The following is a 22,467-nucleotide window of genomic DNA, read 5'->3' on the forward strand; positions in this document are numbered from 1 at the left end:
AGCAAGCCCACCATTCCTGGAAAATGAAAATGCATGTTCAGGGGCTTGAAAATGATTATTTTATGTAATATTTTCAATTGTGGAAGCATACGTAATTATTTTTCTGAATTGAAACAGAGCATGACAGAAATCTGAGAATCCAAAACAGAAAATCTTTTGTGGTAGATATCTCCTTTAAGTAAAGTATTCTGGGCATTAAGAACTGGAGAATGTGTTTTATATACAAGAGTGGGTATGTACATCTATCTATCTATCAATCAATCTATCTATAGATATGCAATGTTGTTATTATGATGCGTGCAAGTTTTTGTCAGTCCAGACATATTGCTATTTAAAAAACCATGAGGGACTTTTTTAAAAAGATGTATTTTTATCCCAGTTATTGAAACTTTAATTGTATTTTAAACAGTGCTGTTGCTGTTGATGTAGAAGAGACAAAACAAAGGCCTGTTGGTTGCTAGGGGATAACTTGCAAAGTTAATTAATTTGAAGTGTTTTGCAAAAATACATGGATGGAGGCTTGTGGTTAGATTAAATGTTTTAAAACTTAAGTTAGCTTGTTGCAGTGTTGTCCGGAGAGCTGTTAGCACATCTACTTATCAAAAAATATGCTAAAAGAGTAAAAAAGATGCTGTATTTTAATATATTTCTATACATTAAGCTCTCTCTTTGTTCTACTGTGTTGCAGAATAGGAAGCATTTTTTTTTTTTTAGTGGAGCCTAAGACACTATCTTAATGTATGTAACAGCATTGGTTATGCACTGATTGTTCAAAGTTAGGAAGAGACGCTATCACCTTCTGTCTGCATTTTGGGGGAGCACCAGTTGGAGAGATCTCAGGGGAATAATATAAACATGTTTTCTGTGAAAAATAAAATTTATATAGTTTTTTTTTCCCCTGTAGCTCATTAGACAGGGTTTGCTGCTTGGTCTTCTTAGTCTCAAATATTCTGTATTTGTTTTCAAGGAGTTAGTTACAGACATCAAAAGTCATACCTTAAAAAATACTACTTTTCTGTGAATGAGCTGAACATAAATGAATAAAAATTTATTTTCTAAGTTTTTGATTTTAATCAATCCTATGTGAAAATTATTTTTTACATTAGTTGTGAAGAATTCTCAGATTATGTATATATGTGTATATGTGTGTGTAACATATAATTATGATGTTACATCGAAAACATTTTTAGTAAACTCAGTTTCTCAAAGCATATAAAGAACTATAAACTAGAGGTTTCAAATTCAGGTTTGACCAAGTAGAAGATACTCTTTAATTTGTCTAACAGAAGAGAAGAAACATAATTACTTGGGTTTTATAGGGCTTGAAGGTATAATTTTAGGTGTATTTGAGTATATTTCCAACATTGTTACTCTGCATGCAGCTGCAGTCTTTTCTCTGTATCTTCTGCTAAGGCTGACTTTGTTACAAAGATAGGAATTTCGAGTTTATACCACATTATAATTTATGGCAGAGAACACCAAAGTATCATACCAGTCTTAAATTAATCAAAACTTCTAGAGATACAAATTACAATTCCCTGAGCTGGAAAAATTAACCAGCTTTTTACAGTTTCCTATATGATACACTCACAGCTCAGTTGAGAAGACTTGAAGGTTTACCTTTTGTTCAGAATAGGGCTTGGCATTGCTTCACTCGTTGTAATGGTTATTTTTTTGTTGCTTTCTTTTCTGGTCAAGAAGACTAGCTGGTTTTGCTTCTCTCTTAATAAAGTCTTCTGCTTTAATTTTGACAAGTGCAGACATGCTGTTAGATATTTAAGCAGTTTTGAAAGATGTGTAATGGGTTAGAGTTCAGTGTACTGCTGTTAGCTGCTCCCTATCGCTGGAGGTGACAAGGATATGACAACTAAGGAAGTAAAAAGCAGGGTTTTAATGCTAGCCTCTGTCTTCCTGCATTAGTGGATTAATTTTCAGGGCTTAACTTGAAAAACTTTGCTTATGTTTATGGGCACTAATGCAGCTAGGTCTGTGAGGGTATCTCAGTGTCAAGTTGAAAGGAATACTGGTGTCTTAGGCTCTTAAAGAGTATTTTTTTCCTAGCAGTTGTCTGTGTTTGCTTTAATACCTTGGAAATGCTCTCTGTTTCTACTGCTGGCCAGGTATGGAACTGATGGAGAGCCATAACTAAATGTGGAAGATGGAGAAGAGTGGGTTTCAAGAAGCCAGAGGAAGAGGGAAGGCTGCAGGGCAGCTGCAGGGGCAGGTGATTTTTGGTTTTCATGCCAAATTCGGGAACTGGAAATAAGATTGAGGGATAAGTTTAAAAATGGGGAGAGTCATTGGTAAGGTGAAGGCTTAGGGCAAGCAGAGGAGTAATGTTTTCCTGTTATGTGTTCTCTTCACTACTTAGGAGTGTGGGAATGGAGTTCTAGTTCCTTTCTGAGGCTAACCTCACTCATAGACCAGATCTGAGCTTACGTGTTGATTTGAAAAGGAGGATTATTGCTGATTTGTGTGGAGGAACCGTAACTGATGACTACTGAACAAAGCACAAGTGTAAATTGAAATAGCAGGAGAGGTAAAAAATGTTGGTAGCACTCAGTGTTCTGTCTTTATGTTCCTGGTGAGGTCTCCAGCCTGCTATGATGCTAATTGCATTTCGTCTTATACATGGCAATATCCCGCAGCACAGTGAGATAGTAGGAGTACAGTCATGGTACCAAGTTACCTTAGGGTCAGTTTTTAGAAAAAAGTCTTTATCTTTAGAAGTTTTGACTAACTTTGACAACAAAACAAATTATCCTTGAGATTACTATTTTTCCCTAACTTGGAGTACTGCATCAGAACCCAGAATTCAAAGTGACTGACAGATCTGTAGTATTTAACCTTATAAAATAATAATGATTATAATAGTTGAATTCGTACAGTGATTGTTCTCAGAGTTTCAGAGGAACAATAGACACGTTTAGAAATGAGTGACTAAATACTTAAGTCAGTACCACATTAACATATTGCTGTTGCACTGCTTCAGAAAGACTGAGCAGTTTGGAAATGTAATAATTAAATATTGTTATGAAAAATTGTTTTCTGGAGGTGAAAAGAAAGCCAGTTTTGGTTAAAAGATCTTGAAAAGTATTTAACAGATAAATTAATATGCTACTATGGTTATTTCCACATTGCTTTTGGAAATGCTAGCAGAAAGCCCATTTTCCTTGGTGGGTTTGACCCAGAGGCACCTTCGTGTGTGTGCACAGACATATGTTAAACAGAGATAGTGCTCCATTAGTGTCTGATCCTTAGAGGGGAGATAGAGTGGTGGTGTTGGGGGCTCCTCCTGCCTCACATTAGCCTACTTAGGTGGTATAAAAGCTTTTTGTGTGAGCTGTAATGTGCACATAGGTGTGGAGAACAAAGGAAGAGAATATGGTTATAGTCTTGGGAGTGGTTTTATAGGGCATTGTAGAAGCTCCTGAACCTCTCAGGCCCCCAGTCACTATTAGCAGGATTTTCCTACAACAGTGATCAGTAGAAAAGCTCTGCATATCTGTTCTGGGTCTGAGGACCCATTGTTGATCTGTAGGTGTTTTTCAGCCTATGTTGGTTTGTTACTTTTTATTTGCGCTATATACCAGGTTGATCCAATAGATGTAGGTGACACATTGCTTCTCCTCTAAACCAGACAGGGAGTTGCTGTGTGGGCAGCAGGCAATGCTAAAGCAACCTGCTGCTTGTGCATGCTGAGGTCCAGGAAGCATGGGGGTTCTCTTCCCACATGCACCCTGGTTACAGCAGCTTCAAAGGAGTTAGCGAGAGCTTGTGGGTGCCCCATGCACAGTAGATCAGGTGGTGGGGGGAATAAGGCATTTGGGATGCTAAAATTCTAAATCCTAACAGAAATGTTAAGATAGCTGACCTAAATTGAGATAAACTTTCCTCTGATTCATGTTACTTGTGCATTCCTTCCACATGGTTCAGCAAAGCTGTTTATATTCCAAAGTCCTACCCATGAAGCCTTGACTTTGAAGCCCCCAGAGGAATAATATAATCATCAGTACAGAGAGTGGCATTTCATGTTTTTTTTCTTAACTTCATAGGCACTGTATATAATAATATTTTTGTAATTCTCTCTATATTAATCATTGGTTAGAATTCATATACTACATGATTAATTGACTATGTCCATTTGGGAGAATATATCAAAACTGGTTGTTTCCATCATTCATGGTGCTTGATATTAATGGCCCCCAAATGGAAATCTTATTTGCAGTACATTTCTGAAATAAAATAGTTTCTTATCTCATGCTGTATCATTAGTGTAGATATCTGTATTTCTGTCTTCCTAAATCTTCCCTTGAAACGTTTTGCCAGACTCACTTTTTTTTTATTTGTTTAATCAACATAGATCCGTCATACACCTGCCAGTCTACAACATGTATGTCTGTATGTACAGGCATACAGATGTGGCTGGCAATTCCAGTAAAATCCATTATTCCAGTCTAACTCTGAATTTGAAGAGCTAGCATAATGGCTGAAAAAAAACAACCCAATGAAAGTTTATTTCCAAGCAATGCTGTAATGATGAGTGGAGGTAAGAGATAAGCTCTTGGAAGAAACAGAAAGCGCTTCTCTTTCATCAAATACACTCATCAGTCAGTAGTAAAGCTGCAATCCAAAGGTGTTCTGCATTTCTTCGGCATATTTGCCCTATTCTGATACTCCTGCATAGAATATTGTGCACCATGATACCCAGTACATTTGACTACCTATTAATGAGCTACGGACTTGGTTACTGTAATTTGTATCTATGACCTCAAGTTAATAATTACAAATTCTAATTGCTAAATTATTTTGTTGCATTATTTGTTGTATTTAAATTAAGATTATGGATTGAGCTCTGTGTTAATTTGAAAAGGGCAAATTCTTCTTACCTTACATGTGGATTTAGCATGCTTGGAATTTGTGGAAGTGCTTGAATAGGTGCCTTGGATTTTCCTACAGAGGAATAAATCTCACACAAAGTTTTATTTTATAGTTCTGGCAGGACAGTGTTATTTAGTGCTCACAGAAGGGACATGAGAGAGTTTAGAGATACAAAGTCACTCAATATATTTTTCTCAAATATTTTATTCCATCCCCCCGTTCCTGCAAACAGAACATAATTGTGCATACTGTAAACAATCAGTAGTCATGGTGAAAATGTGTTAATCTTTCATAGCCAAATGTAAAGCTTTATTCTTCCTTTATTAATTCTCAGAGTTGTTTGCTATGTGCATTATAGTGGCAGCACAAAATAACTTTTCCTTTTCTGGCTAGTGTATCACTTGACACTGAGGCAGGCATTGGTGGGGTGCTCAGGAGCTTGGACCTGCCCTTTGGTAGTGGCACCTCCTAGTGGTTAGAGGGCTGTGTGCTGTGAAGAAGTGTCACCAAAGTCATGAGTTTTGACAATGAGCAATGTTTTTACTGCAGTATTTTTAGAATAGGATTCCCAAAGTCATGTGAAATTAAGCCAGGATCCCAGGACCGGGGAAGCTGGTTGATGGCTGGTGGAATATGAGCCAGCAGTGTGCCCAGATGGCCAAGAAGGCCGGTAACATTTTGGCTTCTACCAGAAATAGTGTGGCCACTGGAGCCAGGGCAGTGAGTGTCCCCTGTACTCAACACTGGTGAGGCTGCACCTCGAATACTGTGTTTAATTTTGGCCCCTCAGTACATGACAGACATTGAGGTGCTGGAGTGTGTCCAAAGAAGAGCAATGTGCTCTTCTTTGTGGTCTTCTAGAGCACAGATCTTCTGAGGAGCAGCTGAGGGAACTGGGGTTGTTTAGTGTGGAGAAAAGGAGGCTCAGGTGAGACCTTACTGCTCTGTGCAACTACCTGAAATGAGGTTGTAGTGAGGTGGGGGGTCTGTCTCTTCTCCCATGTGACAACTGATAGGGCAAGAAGAAATGGCCTCAATTTGTGCCAGGTGAAGTTTAGACTGGATATAAGGGAAAATTTTGTCAAGAATTGGAACAGGCTGCACATGGAGTTGGTGGCATCACCATCCCTGGAGGTTGTCTTTAAAAGATGTGTAAATGTGTTGCTTAGAGATATGGTTTAGCGATGGACTTGGCAGTGTTACATTAACAGCCAGATTCGATAATCCTAAAGGTGTTTTCCAGTCAAAGTGATTATAGGATTTCTGCCCAGTCCTGCACCAGTTAGGGAGCCTTGTGCAGTGACAGAAGCGTGGGCTGGAGATGGAGCTGCCCTGGGGCTGGGGGCAGTAAGTGGCCAGAATTCAGCCCTGCACCATGCATCATCCTGTACTATGTAAGCAGGGCACAGCCAGGAAATGGAGGAAGAGATCATCCTCCTTTGCTCAGCATGCGTCAGTACATGTCCAGTTCTGGGATGTCCTGAGGTCTTTTCCAATCTGAATTATTTGGTGTTGTTAGGTTACTGGGGCAAATGGAGATGGTGTGCTATTTTGTAGATATCGGAAATCTGCAGCACACAGGGAAGTTGATTTAAATTAATGATAAGATTTCTCATGGATTGGTATAGATTGCTTCAGGGTAAAGTAGATGAGCTAAGAGAAAATAAAAATTAAAAAACCCCCAGATTTCCAGGATAGATGGAGCTAACGTATTAATAGGAAGAATGTACTAAGACATAGTATTTTGGCTAGAAAATTGTAGGGTAGGAAAACAGGAAGGGTAGCTGTAGAGCATATCTCAGTCTACTTCCCTTACAGTCAGAGTTTCTTTTCAGAACAGAAAGAGATTCATGTATATATATCTTTCAGAAGTTCATGCAAACTGTGTAGTGGCTAGCAGCCAAAGTAAATTTGACTTTTTTGATACCAAACTTTTGCTGTTAAAAGAAAGAGCCAGTAGTTATATGAAGCTTTTTTTTTTTTTTTGTACTCCAGTAGTAATGCAAAAAACTTGGTAAGCAGTAGTGTTCTGGTGGTTTTAGTGACCAAATTATTTCAATTTAGTGGGTTTAAAGAGATATTTCATGCTGAAGTGGGTGACTAATTCGCTCAGTTTTTGGGTATGAGGCTTTTATGCTGAGGACTGACTGTGTAATGTGATCATTTCTTAAATAAGCCACTATTAGTTTTGAAGTGGATGTGCAGGATATGTGCAAGACCTAACATTACTTTTTTCACTTTGTGAACACCTGTTTCAACATTTCATTGTCTCAAGAAGAGTGATACTGCCCAGATGTTCAGATTTTGTCTTGGATGGATTTCTAGTGAGTTGAAGCCCTTTTACTGAGGCTGGGAAAGCACTGGTGAGTGTAAAAGTGGAACAAGATGCTTCAGTGATCAAATCTGCATGTTTTTTTCGTAACTGGTTCATATCTTGGGTCAGTATATACCTCTTGGTGGAAGACGTTGTATATGTACTTGTATGTCCAAAAAAAAATTGAATCTCTGACCAAACCCTCTTCTAATGGCTTGATTTGCACCTTTTTTGATGTGTATCCCTATTTCTCAGTAATACAAAATACCAAAAAGTTAAAGGGCACCCCCAGAACAAAGAGCAGTTTTACGGGTTCAGGAGCAAAAGGATGAAAGGGATGAGGCTTATTTTCTACTGTACAGCATTCAGCTATTTTCTGTAGTCTTCTGTACCCCTGTTTTTCGTCATGGGACACAAGACAAGGTGGAGCAAATGTGGTCTAAAATTGATGAGGAGAGTGCTTGTAGGTGAATCATGGTCAGAAATGGAAAAGGTAACTGTCCCTTCAACTCATCACCTGGTAACTTAAGTTGTTACAGGTTATCAGTTGCTTTCTGAGACCTACAGAGCTACTTTCATTAATTTTAAATACTTTGCCAGCTTGTGCCTTTGTGGAGAAAGTGAATGTACTTCTGTTGTATTGCTACCACTGTTTGTGGTATCTCAACATACCTTAGAGAGCAGAGTCATCTTTGAGGCTGATTTTTTCCCTGTAGCTGCTATTGTGCGTTATGCATCAGGTCTTTGTGCCTGAAATTTGAGGAGGCAGGAGATAGGAAGAAGGTGCAATTCAAACCCAGGGACTTGTTCTCGTTGGCTTGTGAGGCTGTGGAACGTAACTGGAATCCGGCTGACACTCAGCATTCGTAGCTTTCCTTTGGCACCTGACTGCTTGTTTTGATGGTTCTCTCTTACAGCACAGAGCTAGACAGGGAAATGAATGAATTCACTGGCAAACTTTCAGATATATAAGTTTTTTATTAACCATTATTTTCCTTTCAGACTGTGTTAACACGCCCAAGTGCATATGGTGCTGAACAGACAAGTCCAGTACACACCCCAGCCTGATGATTTAGTTGGTTTTGATCTGTGTGTACTTTTTTGCAACAAAGGCTTTATCTGTTCTCAAAGGACTTGAAACAGTGAAGATAGCCACACATCACCATGTTATCTTAGATTCTGTATAGTTTTAAACAGAAGCTAAAAGTGTGTACTCAGCTCCCCTTTATTTCCTCATTTATCACTGAGAAGTCAAATTAACACACTTGGATCTGCTTCTGCACTTTCACTTGTCTTCCTAGCACGTTCATTTCCTCTGAGAGTTACACTGAAATACTTCTGCATGACTGCCCAGTTGGCAGTGTATTTCAAAAAGCATATAAGGGTCTTGGTACTGAAAAAGATCTTAAAGCAAAAAACTATAGATGGTATCTAACTTTAAATCATCTCAGCTTTAGATGGATGATCTCTTATAGGCACAGAAAGCCTCAGTGAGCTCAGATCGGCAAAGCCAATCTGTTTGTCCAAATACTGCACTTAACTCCAGATACACTTACTGTGGTAAAAAATACTCTTCATGTTTTGGCCTGAGCAGATTAGAAAATACAGGGGTGTGTGAGGAGGAAAAAAACGTGCTTTACTTGATTTCAAGATGTGTTACAAATTGTAGTGGCAACTACAGTTGGCCTGTACCCAGCTGAAAGCTGTAGTTGGGAAACCTGAGCTGTTACGGTCAGGGTAAGAAGTACAGACACTTCTTGGGGGGTGCTTGCTGTCCTCCCCCAGTTGTGCTCTCTGGGTGGGCTTCAAACCAAACACAAGAACTTATCCCCCCACACATCCCACCCCCAACTACATAACTGTTGACATGCAGATAAAGTAGTCTTCTAGATGAAGTAGTCTCGAAGATGCTTCAGGACATCCTCCTGGTGGGCAGGTGAGATTAAATCACAGAAGTGGGCATAATTTGCAAACAGTAAGCATTGTAAGGTGGTATTTTTAGGAGCTTGATTGTCTGCTTTCTGTTAAATAGATGCCTACTTGAAAGTTTGTGGTGCATTCTACTTGTATGACCTGGACAAATATTTAAAAGTATTTATTCTAACTTTTTATGTTAAACATTTCTATAATTTTCTTAGAAAGGGTGCATTTGCAAAAAACAAGACACCTATTTAGATCTAAAGGAGTAAGAAAACTTGTTATGCCATTAATAAGAACACATTGCAGTTTCCATTCCTATTTTTAGGTATTGTTTTCCACATATGGTCCTTGCTTCCATTATGTTAGAACATAAAATTGTTAGCTACAGAATACTGAATGATATTACTTAAAACTGTTTTCTCAGTTTTTCCTTTATGCTTTTTAGAAGTCATGTTTTATGAAATAAACAGAATATGAATGACTGAAGTCTTACAGCCTTTGTAATGTGCCCTAGCTTCCCCTCTTAGTGCTGGTGATCACATAGCAAATATTTATCTTCCATTATAGAAGACTTTAGAGCAGCAAATGTAGTGCTCATGAGTTTAAATTATAAGTACCTTTATAATCATAATCAAGTAGAATAGTTAAATGGGTGTACACAGGAAACAGGAGATCTGACTTGCTTAGACTTGAGCTGAGTGATGCAATATTTAAATGAAGATATTATAAATCAGGTTTAGCATTACTTCTGTCTTGTATTCAATGAAGTGAACTTGCTTGTTCTTCTGCATGAACTAGTGACAAAGGCATCTATACGGCTTTTACAAAATAATTGCATATTGCTAATTTACACATTGGTGGAGCAATGTAGCTAATGAGTTTTCTATCAAAGCCCGGCTTTATATCTCTAGATGTATTGCAGATTTGCAGAGTGCAGTACCCTTTTACACAATCGTAACAGTGAAAGAATATAAATGTGGCTTTGTTTCATCAATAAAATGTGAAAATCTAATTGTAATATACAAATTAAAATTTTGAAACAACAGCAAAGCATTTGACTGAGATGTTCTCTGAAATCAGAACAACTCTGAAGCAGGTTTCTTAAAAAGTTTCTGAGTAATGTTTTATATTTTCATATATTTTTCATCTTTACAGAAATTGACTTTTGTAGACTTGATAGCTTTTGTACTTTTATAACTAGAAGGCATTCTGATTTTCACTTATGTAAGCAGCCTCTTGCATGCGCTCTGACCAGGTCATCTCTCTGTGTGTAAGTGTTGGAGCCAGTCCTTCATTTGTGAGATCTCATTTGAGAGCCCTATGCTGCCACCTGGAGAGGGGGACCCTAAAGGTGTTTTGGGTGACCTGATGGAGTGATTGGACCAGTTCACCCTGCAGATGAAGTTGTGTAAACTCTAGTAATTGCCAATTTCCACTTTATGACTCAGTAACTGGTCTAAGCCAAAACAGTATTTCTGACTGCTTCAGAAAGGGCTTGAAGATTTATTACTGCTATTGCATAGGGAATTATGAATATCTGTTTGCTGGCTGTGGTTGAGAAATACTACTTGACCAATGTAGGAATACAGATGTACTTTTAACATGGCGGAGTAGGACTTGAATTTAATTAAGTGTTAAGTTGGGTCCACTTTCTTTTGTATTTAGCAAACACTGCATATGAGCTTGCTCTTCTAGAGAATATGTTTGGTGTAACAGAACACAGAATAAGAATTTAAATGCGAACATTTATGCAGTTTGGGTGTTTCCATGTTGTTTGGTTCATTAATTCATAGAATTAGTTGTGGATTTTCTTAAGTCAGTAAAATCAGTAGCTTTGGTATTTTGTGTGGTTGGTCATTGTTGTGTCATTTTTATTTTTTTTTCTGTACAAATGTGTACTCCTCTCTCCCATGGATGACTCTCCCCTCGCAAACCTCCCCCACCAATCCTTGATTTATGTGAAATCTTTAATAGAGTAAAAGGGCCTCGAGTAGAACTGCTCTGTGAAGTTTGGAGAGGGTTTTAATGAAAAGTTTCATTGTTATTTCATATTTACTTACCAAATCCTGCCAGAGTAAATTCTTGCCAAACTAGTTTTGTGTATTTCTTGTCTGGTCTTGCTAATGTACTGTTTTGTATCAGGATCTTGTCTGACAGGAAAAGCAACCAGAGCAATTCAGGCTATGGCACAACAAATAGGTGATGCAGGAAAAATGAAGACTATCTAAAACTTCTTAAGCAATATTGAGAAACTTTTAAAGGAACTAATTAGCAAAAGTGATGCAGCTTATATAACAGAGCTATTTTTAATGTAGATTGTACATGCTGGAATAACACAATAGTGCTTGAGGAATGAGTGTTTCTACTATTGATTCTGTAATCGTGCGTGTTTTCTTAACATTTGCCTTGGAGGTGGGAAATACTTGTGGTAGGAAGGAAAAAAATAAGGATACAGGAATATTGGAGTGCTAATTTCAGTTTGGGCGCTGTTTGTTTTGACGGATGTAGTCGAGTCACTGAGCCAGTATTGCAGTTATTTGTTTTTAATGATTCTGTTCTTCAGTAAGAAGATTAAGTGATGCAAACAAAAGTGGTGAAGTTGTGGCATAGGAGGATCGGACTGTAATAAAGGCCAAACTAGGTTTTCAATTTCTGATTTTCCAGTGAAGCCTGGCTTATGGTTCAATTCTGACTTGGCTTTGAGATGGAGAAATTAGCAGAGGAAATCTGAATCAAGTCCTTAGACTTGATTCTTGGTGAGCAGGTGCTTCATAGTTCAGCAGTTTGGTTGTGTCTTCAAAACCTGTGTCTTCCCCAGTGTTTCAGTGTCCAATGCAGGTATGAGAGGTAGAGGAGATTTTTGTAATGGGCTAGAGGATTAGGAGGGATCATCTTTCGTCTTAGTTTGAGAACAGAGTTTACAAAGGCACCTCTTCAGCAGGCTATCATAGAATCATAGTATAATTAGGGTTGGAAAGGACCTTAAGATCATCTAGTTACAACCCCCCTATCATTTCGAATTTTTTTATTAAGGAAATTTAAAGGATTCCTGATGTACATAGAAGGCTTTTTCCAGCCCTGTCTGTAAGTCCTAGTGGAGCATTCAAACTTAACAAAAAAGTTTAGTATTTGCATTATGCACCATTGTACAGAATGAATTTCTGTATAATGTAGCTGTGTGTGCACCTCTGCATGCATGGCAGTGAGAATAAGGTAGTACTATTTTTAATTACTCCTGAATTTCAACCTAAAAGAAACGAGTGCTGAATTATGTCCTACAATGTGCTACAGCAGTGTGTTCTGTTTGGTGAAAAGCCATGTCCTAGGAAAATCAGTTAATTGCATAATAAATACTTGCTTAGAAGAAATGCAAACTAATGATATTTAATACTTGGAGAAATTAGAGAAAAAAAATCTGTAATTTAATCTGTGGAATGGCTAGCCTAGTGACTGTAAAATGTGATTCTGAAATCTGATCATCTGATGATGATGATTTACAGCAGTATTGAAGGTGGATGTACCTGTAAAAAGAATGAAGTAAGTTTCATGGTTATCAAATTTCTCCCAAATCTTTGACATACCCATATATATCACATGCAAATAAACAGTGTTCTAGCATTTTAAAACCAAAATGAATCTCCCTTAATGTTCTTTCATGCAGCAATGCTGCTGAAGTATGTCCTGTCAAGATTTAAAAACACATACACGTTTAGAAGGATTCTGGTGGCCCTATTTCTTGTCCTGTGCCATCATTTAAGAAATCAAACTTTTTAAGGCTGGAGTACTGGGGTTTTGGTTGTTTTTTAGTTCTGGGGGTTTTTTTGTTTGTTTTTGGTTTTTCTTCTAGATACTGGTACCTGAAAAGACTGTGATGGTAATTGCTAGTTTTAGGAAGTCAGGCACTTTGCAAGATGTAGCAAGTTGGAAAGTCTTCACTGAAGTTAGTGACTTTCTGCAGTGGTGCCTGCTCAGTGAAAAGCAAGGAAGCTCTTTTACTGCTAGATGACCTGGGGCACTGCCAGTGTTATGGGGGAGTATTTGAGAAGCAAGAAAAGATTATGTATCACATTCAGGTAGGGTATTTACAGTGGAACTTTCTCCTGATAGAAAACAAACCTTTTAAGAATAGCACGTTGAGTACCAAACAGCACTCATGTCATGTAGTGATATGTAGAAGACACTTTGTAGAGACGGCTTTATTCCTTATGGTTTCCTTTTGTACCAAAAGTAATAATGAAGACTATAAAGCCAATCTTCCCAGTTGCTGGTAGACATCTTGTATATACAAAACCACGTACACATATATATGCATATATATATACATATATATATATGTCTGCATGTGTGCTTATATGTATCATTTTAAATTAAAATGTGGAAAGTGTTCTTTGTATAAGGTTTAGATATCCCATCTACCAACTCTACCAAAGCACGGGTAGAAATCCCTTTAATATAATTTAGAGTTTTACCCTTTTATACCTGTCCTGTAAATGCTTCCACACACTTTACAGCTGTTCTGTAGCATTTTGTGCTTGTTGACCACTCTCTGAGATACTTTATTTTGAGGACAATGTATTTTCCTTTTACATAGTGCAAATATTCAGTAACACTTGGAATGCTGTTCCCCCATGTGTCAGTGGTGGAACTGGGCCTCATGTAGAGCTGATAAAAGTGGGAAGAGTATGTATCTAATCTTGGGCAATTTTTTAAAAAATACTTTGGCTTTATATATCAATTTACATTTATTTACAGGAATATAACCTAAATGGCTGTTTTCATGTCAAGCATTTGTAGGCCAGTGATGTTAACTATTTGGTGGGGTAACTTTTTTTATGTTGGTATGTGATATTATTTTCTTTTTCTTTTATGCAGGATCCAAACTACTGGATACAAGTACATCGACTGGAGCACGGGGATGGTGGGATCTTAGATCTTGATGACATTCTCTGTGATGTAGCTGATGACAAAGACCGTGTAAGTACACATAACTGTGAAAGCAGCTCAGTGCACTGCACGTTGGCATATCAGTGTTCTGTTTCCTGCATGTGCCCAAAAGTGGGAGCCAATGCAGAGGTCTTTTTTTTTTTTTTTTAATACAGTTTACTTGACAAATGTGAGAAATCTGTTGCTGTTACTTTTTTTTCAAATGTACAGAAAATCTTTAATTGAAATCATGGGGTTTCTATCCTTTTTGGTTCTTTAAAAGTTCAAGGAAGAAAAGGAGGCTGCAAGAATAGACAAATCTCATATGGTGAAACAATAATATAAAACCAATGAATCTGGAAGTTAAGATTTTAGCTTCATGTTGCCAGTTGAATATGAGCAAAAACCCCATGCTCTTTCTAAACTGCATAGGGCTGGTGGATTGTTTTTAAAAAAACTTACTAGGACAAACTGCTAGTTACAAAGAACTTAAGAAAATAATTACACACTGCTGTATCTTGAGTGTGCTTATTATTTTTTTTAAGTAGAAATTTAGTTCGTAGTCAGCTTAAAGGATTTTGGTTATTGGCTGTTTGAGGTTATAGGTACTTCTGTCTCTGAATTCCATGTTGAAAAAAGGGTAGGTAAGAAACACTGTGGCAAACTGCAAAGACCTGTATAGAAGACATTTTTCTCTGCAGAGCCGCCTGTGTTTGCTGAAGCTCTTGGGAGCCTTCAAGCTTGATACAGACTTCAGCCTGGAAATGTGTTTCAGGACCCTGCTCCTTCACAGACAGAAATCTTAATTGCTTCTGTTGGAAGCAACAGGCTCTCTGAAGGCTCCTTGAAAACTGTCCAAATGATGACTCTTAGGCTAATTTTTCAGAAATAAATACTTTGCCTGCAGTTATTTCTTGTGACAAAATTTAATTGACATGGTTATTTCAACTAGGACTTTATAAAGAAAAATTATGTGAGTAGTCTTGGGACATGGAGACTCCTTGCTGTCTGAAATGTTGGGATTACTCAAGCTGTATAGGGTAACAGTGCTGAGTTTAGAGGAATTTCTTCCATAAAAATAGTGCCTGGCTAAGATTTCACAGAAAGCTAATTAAAACCTCTAGTTAGTTATCTCATATTGAAGTGCTCAGCTGTGTGATTAGTTTAACTTTTGCTTACAGGCCTCAAGGAGTCTGGTGCAAGTTGTCACTATATATAGTGTATATATAGTGCGTATATATACACACAGATACATATGTGTGTATGTGAATGTATATATATATATTTTAACTTATTTGAATCATGCACTTAGCTCTTTATGTGCTCCTCCCTTCAGAAGGAGAAGTTTGAATTCTGGTGACTTCAAGACTTCATTCTTTGGCTGTTTCCTTGCTGCCTTCAAGTGCGGTAATTCCTCAGAGTGAAACTCTGTGGGTGTTTTTATGTGCGTGACTAATAGGTGAAACACTCTGACTGCAACTGAAACAGGCTAAGTCATTATTACAATATTGTTTTTGTGTATAGATGGACAAGATACCTAGTAATTAGTAGTATTTATTTCTGCATTTACCAAGCACATATCCTCTGATTCTGCGAATTCAGGATGTCTCTACTGATAGCGCTTAGCTTAGTTAAATTTCCTTTATTTTAAGGGAATTAAGGGAATTAGGGAATTAGCATTGATTAGGAAGGTGCAATATAAACATGCACTGTGCTATGCTCATTTATATCCTTAAATTAATCATTATCACTTGACCTTCATGTTTGATTCTTTTAAAGCATTGCAGTCATTAGTCATTGTTTTTCAGTTTCTTGTCTTATATTTTGCAGCTGACCTTCCTGCTTCCCTTTAGGTTTGGATTGCTAGCTTTGCATTTGATGCTTCCTTCTTGGCAAGTGTATCAACTTGTTTTGTGTTAGCAGAATCTGATATAGGTCTTATTAATGCATTGTTCTGAATATATCTCCAGTTAGTGATATTTTGTACATATACATGGAAGCATATCTTGTTAAAAATTATTTAACAGATATTGTCTAAGCATTTAGTTAATTATTACTGAAGTCTGTAAGATTAGTTACACTTAAAATTAAACATTAGCCTATATATAAAGTTTTTTTTTTTACTTGTGGCAACAATATCTAGGATATTGCAAAACTCTTCAGATGTAGGGATTATTCCCATACTGATAAATGTAGATTTTGTCTTTTTTTTTAATGTTGCTTTTATGCCATAATTGCACAGTGTAATGTAAGCGCAATACAGAATGCAAAGCAGCTATGGACGAGCTTGTCCTCTTGATGAATTTATTGCTCTGTGTAGTCAACTATCTTAATAAAAATAAAACTTTCAGTAATGTAAAGAATATATTTACTCCTATTCTACTGTCTCCATGGAGAAAATGTTCTTTACTATAACAAATACAAAGACACTTGGAGACAGCAGCTGTTCTGAGTGGAATAAGAGAAGTATCTTTAGTGTCCTTCACGTTAAAATGCAGCATGGCAGGGTTGACTCCAGTTAGCTTGTTCTGTCCCTATATTTTGGTATTCTCTTTGTCACTTACTAAACCAGAATGAATGAGTAAGGGTTAACCAGTTGCTCTCTGGAATAATTTGTGGTGTTCAGTGTTGCTCCCCCTTAAAAAAAAGGAGACAAACATGAAACAAACTACATGGAAAAAATGATTTTGCCAAGCTATCTCTTCCTTTCTGAAATACCTTTTCTTAAATCCTTTGACGTAATTCATTGAGAAAGTGCATAATACTTTCTATTCTAACTTAGCTAGCATGCAACTTCAACATTCATATTACAGAATATTACTACACATGAAGTTGCTGCTGAAAACTTGGTTAATATAGTTAATGGTAGTAACACTATTAAAACAAAAAGTAATAAATGGATAATTTTTTTCATGGAAATTGCCTTTCTGATTGTTTGATTAAAGTGCAGATTTTGTCCAGGTTTTATTATGGAAAGATACTTCTCAATGGGAACATATCAGTGTTTTTTTTTTATATTTATCTTTCTCTCTGTATACATGAATACAAATGTGTTGTCTTGCTTTTGTTGTTTTTGGAGAATATTTGGGTACACAAAGCAAGAGTCTGTTTTCAACTACTGGCATCCATTCCAGTCCTAAGTGTGAGCATGTTTGGTACTGTTTGAGGAAACTCGTGAAAAATTTGGGCAGATGAACAGCAGGTATCTCTTTTCCAGAAATAAAGAAGTTGTACTTTTGAATTTGCTTTTAGTCAATTGCATAACCTATTTTCGTTATTTTAAAAGTGTACGTTTCCTTATGCATTCCATGATTAGAACACTATTTTCAAGATAGGTTAACAATCTGTTTTGCTTGGATTCCTGTTACTTGTACCACTTTATTTAATGTCTCTCAAAAAACATATGTCAACTTGACAAGTTTCCAGCTTGATGACAACATAGTTGATGACCTCAGTTCATTTCTTAGTAAGCAGACATTCTCAACAGCAAGAATAAAACCCAAATAAATGATGAATAAAGCCCACCCCAACCATCCTCAACCATGGTTTCTCTTGGCAGGCTGAGGCACTCAGATGCTTCAGTGATCCTCATGCTTTGGGTGTAATATGAAAGTACTTGTTCAGGGATCTTGCAGGCCTTTGCTTATCCTTGGGAAAGAAATATTCAGGAAATTGCTGTGCAGTCTTCCATTTTAGAAGTACAGGTATGAATATAACCTGCTCCCAGTTGAAGTCTCACTCGTATTTTGTATAATTTAAAAAAAAATATTTCATGTGCACTAATATATGTTTTTTTCTGCATAATAATGCTCAGGCTGCTGTTCAGAGGAAAGCTTTGGAAATCAAAATGTGTTTTGTGTAGCTACATTTCTGAAAAATAAGAGGCTTTTCTTCCTCAGAGAAAAAGGCTCTGCCATTAACAGCCACTGGTTTTGGTGAGCAGCTGGGTTAATAGAGATAGCCTGAAACAATGTAGGGTATGAACCTGATGTCAGTCATAAATTCATTTACCTGAGCATAGGTTTTTCTGGTAGCTTGGAGATTAGCAGTGTGTAAATGTTAAAATATTGGCACTTACCATTTCCTTAGTCACTGTCCTAATAAATGCAACACTCTAGCTCTCAAAAATAACCACTGTATTTTGGTATATGCTTAGACTTAGAGTGTGGATTTATTTCTCTAAACTAAGGAGTGGCTTTCTTTACCTGATTTGTCGTTTTCAAATGCTTGGTCAGCATTTCACTCTGCAGAATTCATAGTTATGCCCACTGAATGCAGAGATGAAAAGTAGGGGAAGATGGTTTGGTATTGTCTGAAGTTTCATGCTTACCACAGTGTTTGTGTGCCTGGTGTTAGTATCTGGCCAAGGTCATTGTAAGTTCAACTCAGTTTTGGTGCATACTTTGCACCTCCCAGAAAGACACAAGGAGAAGTTGCTGCTTTGTGCGGAGTAGTGTTGGGATGGAGATTAATCTCATAGATTTGTGCTGAAATGGGAGTTTATAAACATTCATGATCTAGAGTTAACTAACTTAAGTAATCAAATTGCTGCTGAAAGTCAGTGAGGTCACTGCACTTCATTTACATCTGCCTTTAGAGACCTATAGCGATTCTATTAATATTATAATCAGTTTAGTCCCTGCTTGCTTCTAGTGTGATGTGAGAAAGTCTTTGAGCAGCTTCATCACATAACAAGAAGGGATATTAGGAGCTTTTCCCAGTGTAGTGGAACGGAAATGAACTTCTGGTTTCTGTGTTAAACAGATGGTGAATTCTAAATAATACTGTTGTTTTGTTTACTTTCTCTTGGAAAGCACTGTTGAATTACAGAGGCATGTGATACAGAAAATGTGGGTTTGGAAAAGATGACTATATTTTGTTTGTAACAAATATTAACTTGAAACAAACACAAAAATACATGTATTTTGAGCAAATGCATTATGATGTTAAGGTTAAAGGTTAGCTAGGGACCGGAGAACAGTGATTAAAAAATTGTGCTGCTGTCACTCTCTTCAAAATGTTAAAGAGCTTTTGAACTTGATGAAAGTTGCACAGATAAACTTGTGTTATCTTTAGATTGCCATCAGCACATAATCAGAAGTAGTGTTTGTTCTAAATTTAGGTGTCTCTCTGCCTCATTTAAGCAAACTTAGAGCTGAATTTACATTTGAATTCCCTTTGACTGTGCAGGTTAAGAATTTAACCCTAAAACCATGAACAGAGAAGAATAACTTTTTGTTTTACTTCTAGAGTTTGTTTCTGTCATTAGCAGATTAAAACCCTGGAGTGAATGAAAGAACATCTAGGTCTAGTCCATCAGATCTGACAGGAAAACCTAAAAATGCCAAAACACTACTCAGAATGATTCTTAGTATTTACTGTACCATGCCTTTCTTTCTCAAAAACCTTTCTATCAGATTAGATTTTAACTACTGCCATTGTCATCTGTGCCACAGCACAGCTTCTCTCATTCTGTGACTGCCTTCCCTGTATCCCAGGAAAACAGGATGACCTTGAACAGTTTGTTGTTACTCATAAGTGACTTGGCAAAACACATTTTGAGCATAAGGCATTCTTTTCTTGTAACAGCTTAAAATAACTGGTTGAGCCACTGAGCTTGGGAAAGTATTGATACTAGGAAAGAACCCCTTACTATAACACCTCCATGATTATTTTCTGTTAAAAAAAATCAGAAACTTCAGTTTTTTTAACAATGAGCTCTTGATGTCACCTAATATTCTGCAGGTTTTTATTTTAATTACGTTTTTAGAGATTGGCAATTGATATTACATAAAGTTATGACAAGTGAAATGGAATGTCTCTTGTTTTAACCAGGTTTTCTTGCATTAACACTGACTCATTACTGTATTTGCCACATGATTTTTAGATCCCTCTTGTTGATGGTTTTAAAGTAGAAAATAAAAGCTTTTAGGTAGACTTTATTCCCAGTTGCTATTTAAAGAAGGCATATTTGGAAATAACATACTCTATGTATAAATATTATCTTCTGTCAAAGAATGGAATTAAAATTCTTGTAGTATTTCTAAGAAATAAAATCTTATTTCACAATGTTTATGGAGGAGACTAAGGGCTCTATAAGGGAGGAAACACTGGGCATGATATATTAGTATTGAAATGTGGATTTTTCAATCATAAAGAGATATTAGGCTTTTATTTTCATCTCTTTCAAGCGCTGTTCTCCAAATTATGAATCTCATAATCATTTACTTCTTGTAGCTTTGTGAAGACAGCATATCCATTCATGATTTGTTGTTTCCTTTGGGGATAAACTGCCATATCCCAGTTCCTTTCCTGTGTTACTGAAATTACTATATTATTGTACCAGTAAACTAAGAATTCTCAGGTAGGAGGGAAGTGATATTTGTAAATTTGTAAATTTATTTGTTAGTTAGGAGAACTGAAGAGCTGCAGGTCTATCTCATTTCTGAAAATTGAATAATTTGTAAAATCTGTTTTCTGAGGAATAGCAGGCTCGTGCATGAGTATGATATACTGAGGAAGATCATGACAGTGTTGTGAAGAAAGTCATGCCTCACAAACCTGCCTATATTCTTAGCAGAAAGACCGACCTAAGCAACAGTGACTGGGGTTAGCACAGGCAAAAACTCCACAAAGTTGCCATGGGATAAGAGAAAAAATGTTACAGATATGTAACTGAATGGAAAATGGAAAGCAGTGTGTATATTTGTTTGCAATTGTTCTGAGAAAATGGAAAGGGGATTTGAATAATGGAGTGGCAAATTCCATTATAGTGTCTGAAACTGAATGTTGATGGTAAAAATGCTGATTACAAAGGGCTGCAGAAGCATCTTGTGATAGAGAGGGACTAGACAATTACATGATGGATGAAATATCGTTTTGGCAAATGTGATTTGCTGTCCGAGGGAGGCTCTCTCAACTGAATGCACAAATAATGAGTTCTGAGCTAGCTATTACATTTGGGAAAATGTTTTTGGTTTTGTAATAGACCTCTGGAAACACTGGATTACACTGCAAGGTACAGCTCTGTGAGAGATAATAAGATGTAAGGCGGCTTCCAGTAGCTTGCCTTTGCGTCTGCCTCTCCACCCTGTTGTCATCCTCATCTTGCTCTTACTTCATGCAGGCTTGGCACTCTTTGGACCCCATCTTGTAGCAGATTTTTTTACCTACATGGCAAAAGACTTCTTGAAAAAATAACTGAGTATTTCTCTGCTATTTCATGAGCATCGTCAGTTCACTGAAAGATCTGGCAAACTGAGGAGGAAGGGGAGACTTTGCTGCTGGGAGTGGTTGAGGAAGGAAGGGGATGGTTGAGTTGTGAAGGAAGAAGAGGGAGAGTGGCAACATGAGTGGGCTGAGACCTTCCCTCTCAGTGCAGCAAGGCTGCCGATGGCCATGCTGCTACTGGAGTGGTGCCTTGGGTAAAGCAAGGGGTAGAGAAGGGAATGGGTAATGAGATCTTGCTGCTGTTCATATTGGTGGTTAGCCCTCCACTTCCTCCAGCCACAAACCAAACAATCAAAAAAGATTTTAAAAAGGAAAAGCCAGCATTGATTGCATGTGTAGATTAAAGGCTTCTCTTCCAGCAGTGTATAAATGGGCCAGGACTCTCAGCCTTGAAAAAATGATGGAATAAGCAAACTGTATATGACTGTAAAATCAGAGGTGACATTGTGTCTTTTTCAGTGCAGAATCAGGGGCAACGAATTAAACATCAGTTTTCATTAGCAAAGTAAATGAAAATAGGTATGTTTTTAATGTAAAATACTACCTTCTATTTTCAAAATTAATTTGTTCACTGCCACAGATTCTTGTATTTAAGGGAACTGTGAATAAATATAATCCTTTTTCTGTATCTTTACAGATTTTACTGACTTGTGTCCTTTTCACTTTTCTTTCTAATTTACTTTTACTCATTCAGAAGTCCTTTCATTAACTGATCATTCTTGTTACATTTCTTGCACTTGCTTTAGGTCTAATGAAGCAGGATTGTGCCTGGTATTTGATACAAAGTCAGCTGCATTTTAATGTATGTTTTTTTCTGTTTGTTTTTAAAGTTTATTTGTGCCTTTGTCAGTCCTAACTGCTATTTTTTTGTGCAAACATGCATGATTAGAATATATCATAAGAGTAGCTATCGGCAAAAGATTTTCAAACTTTTCTTGACTTTAGTTTTTATGATATATCAGAATACATGTTATTTAATCAAATGCTGCAGATGCTTTGCTTCAAGAAGCTTTTTAGGATATATTTTTCTAGAGATATCTTTGTTTAAAAGCATGTATAATGCTGAATTGTCTGCTTATTTTTACTCTTTAAAAAGGTGATGCTTGTACATCATACGTAATTTAAGTCGGGTCTCAATTTGTGAGAGTCTCTTTAATATAAACTTCGGTGAAAACCGCAGAGAGTGGTGAAATGATGAT

The 22,467-nt window shown here is 37.0% G+C and overlaps 1 protein-coding gene across 1 annotated transcript in view; it reads left to right on the forward strand.

Annotated features, from left to right (window-relative positions):
* The window catches only part of PARD3 (par-3 family cell polarity regulator), a 450,917-nt gene that overhangs the window by 35,586 nt on the left and 392,864 nt on the right, over positions 1-22,467 (forward strand). The window contains 1 exon segment of the mRNA XM_034070217.1: positions 13,988-14,089. Within this exon segment, the coding sequence (XP_033926108.1) occupies positions 13,988-14,089 (102 nt within the window).

This window comes from Melopsittacus undulatus, chromosome 1 (genome assembly GCF_012275295.1).
Source record: "Melopsittacus undulatus isolate bMelUnd1 chromosome 1, bMelUnd1.mat.Z, whole genome shotgun sequence".
Lineage (NCBI taxonomy): Eukaryota > Metazoa > Chordata > Aves > Psittaciformes > Psittaculidae > Melopsittacus > Melopsittacus undulatus.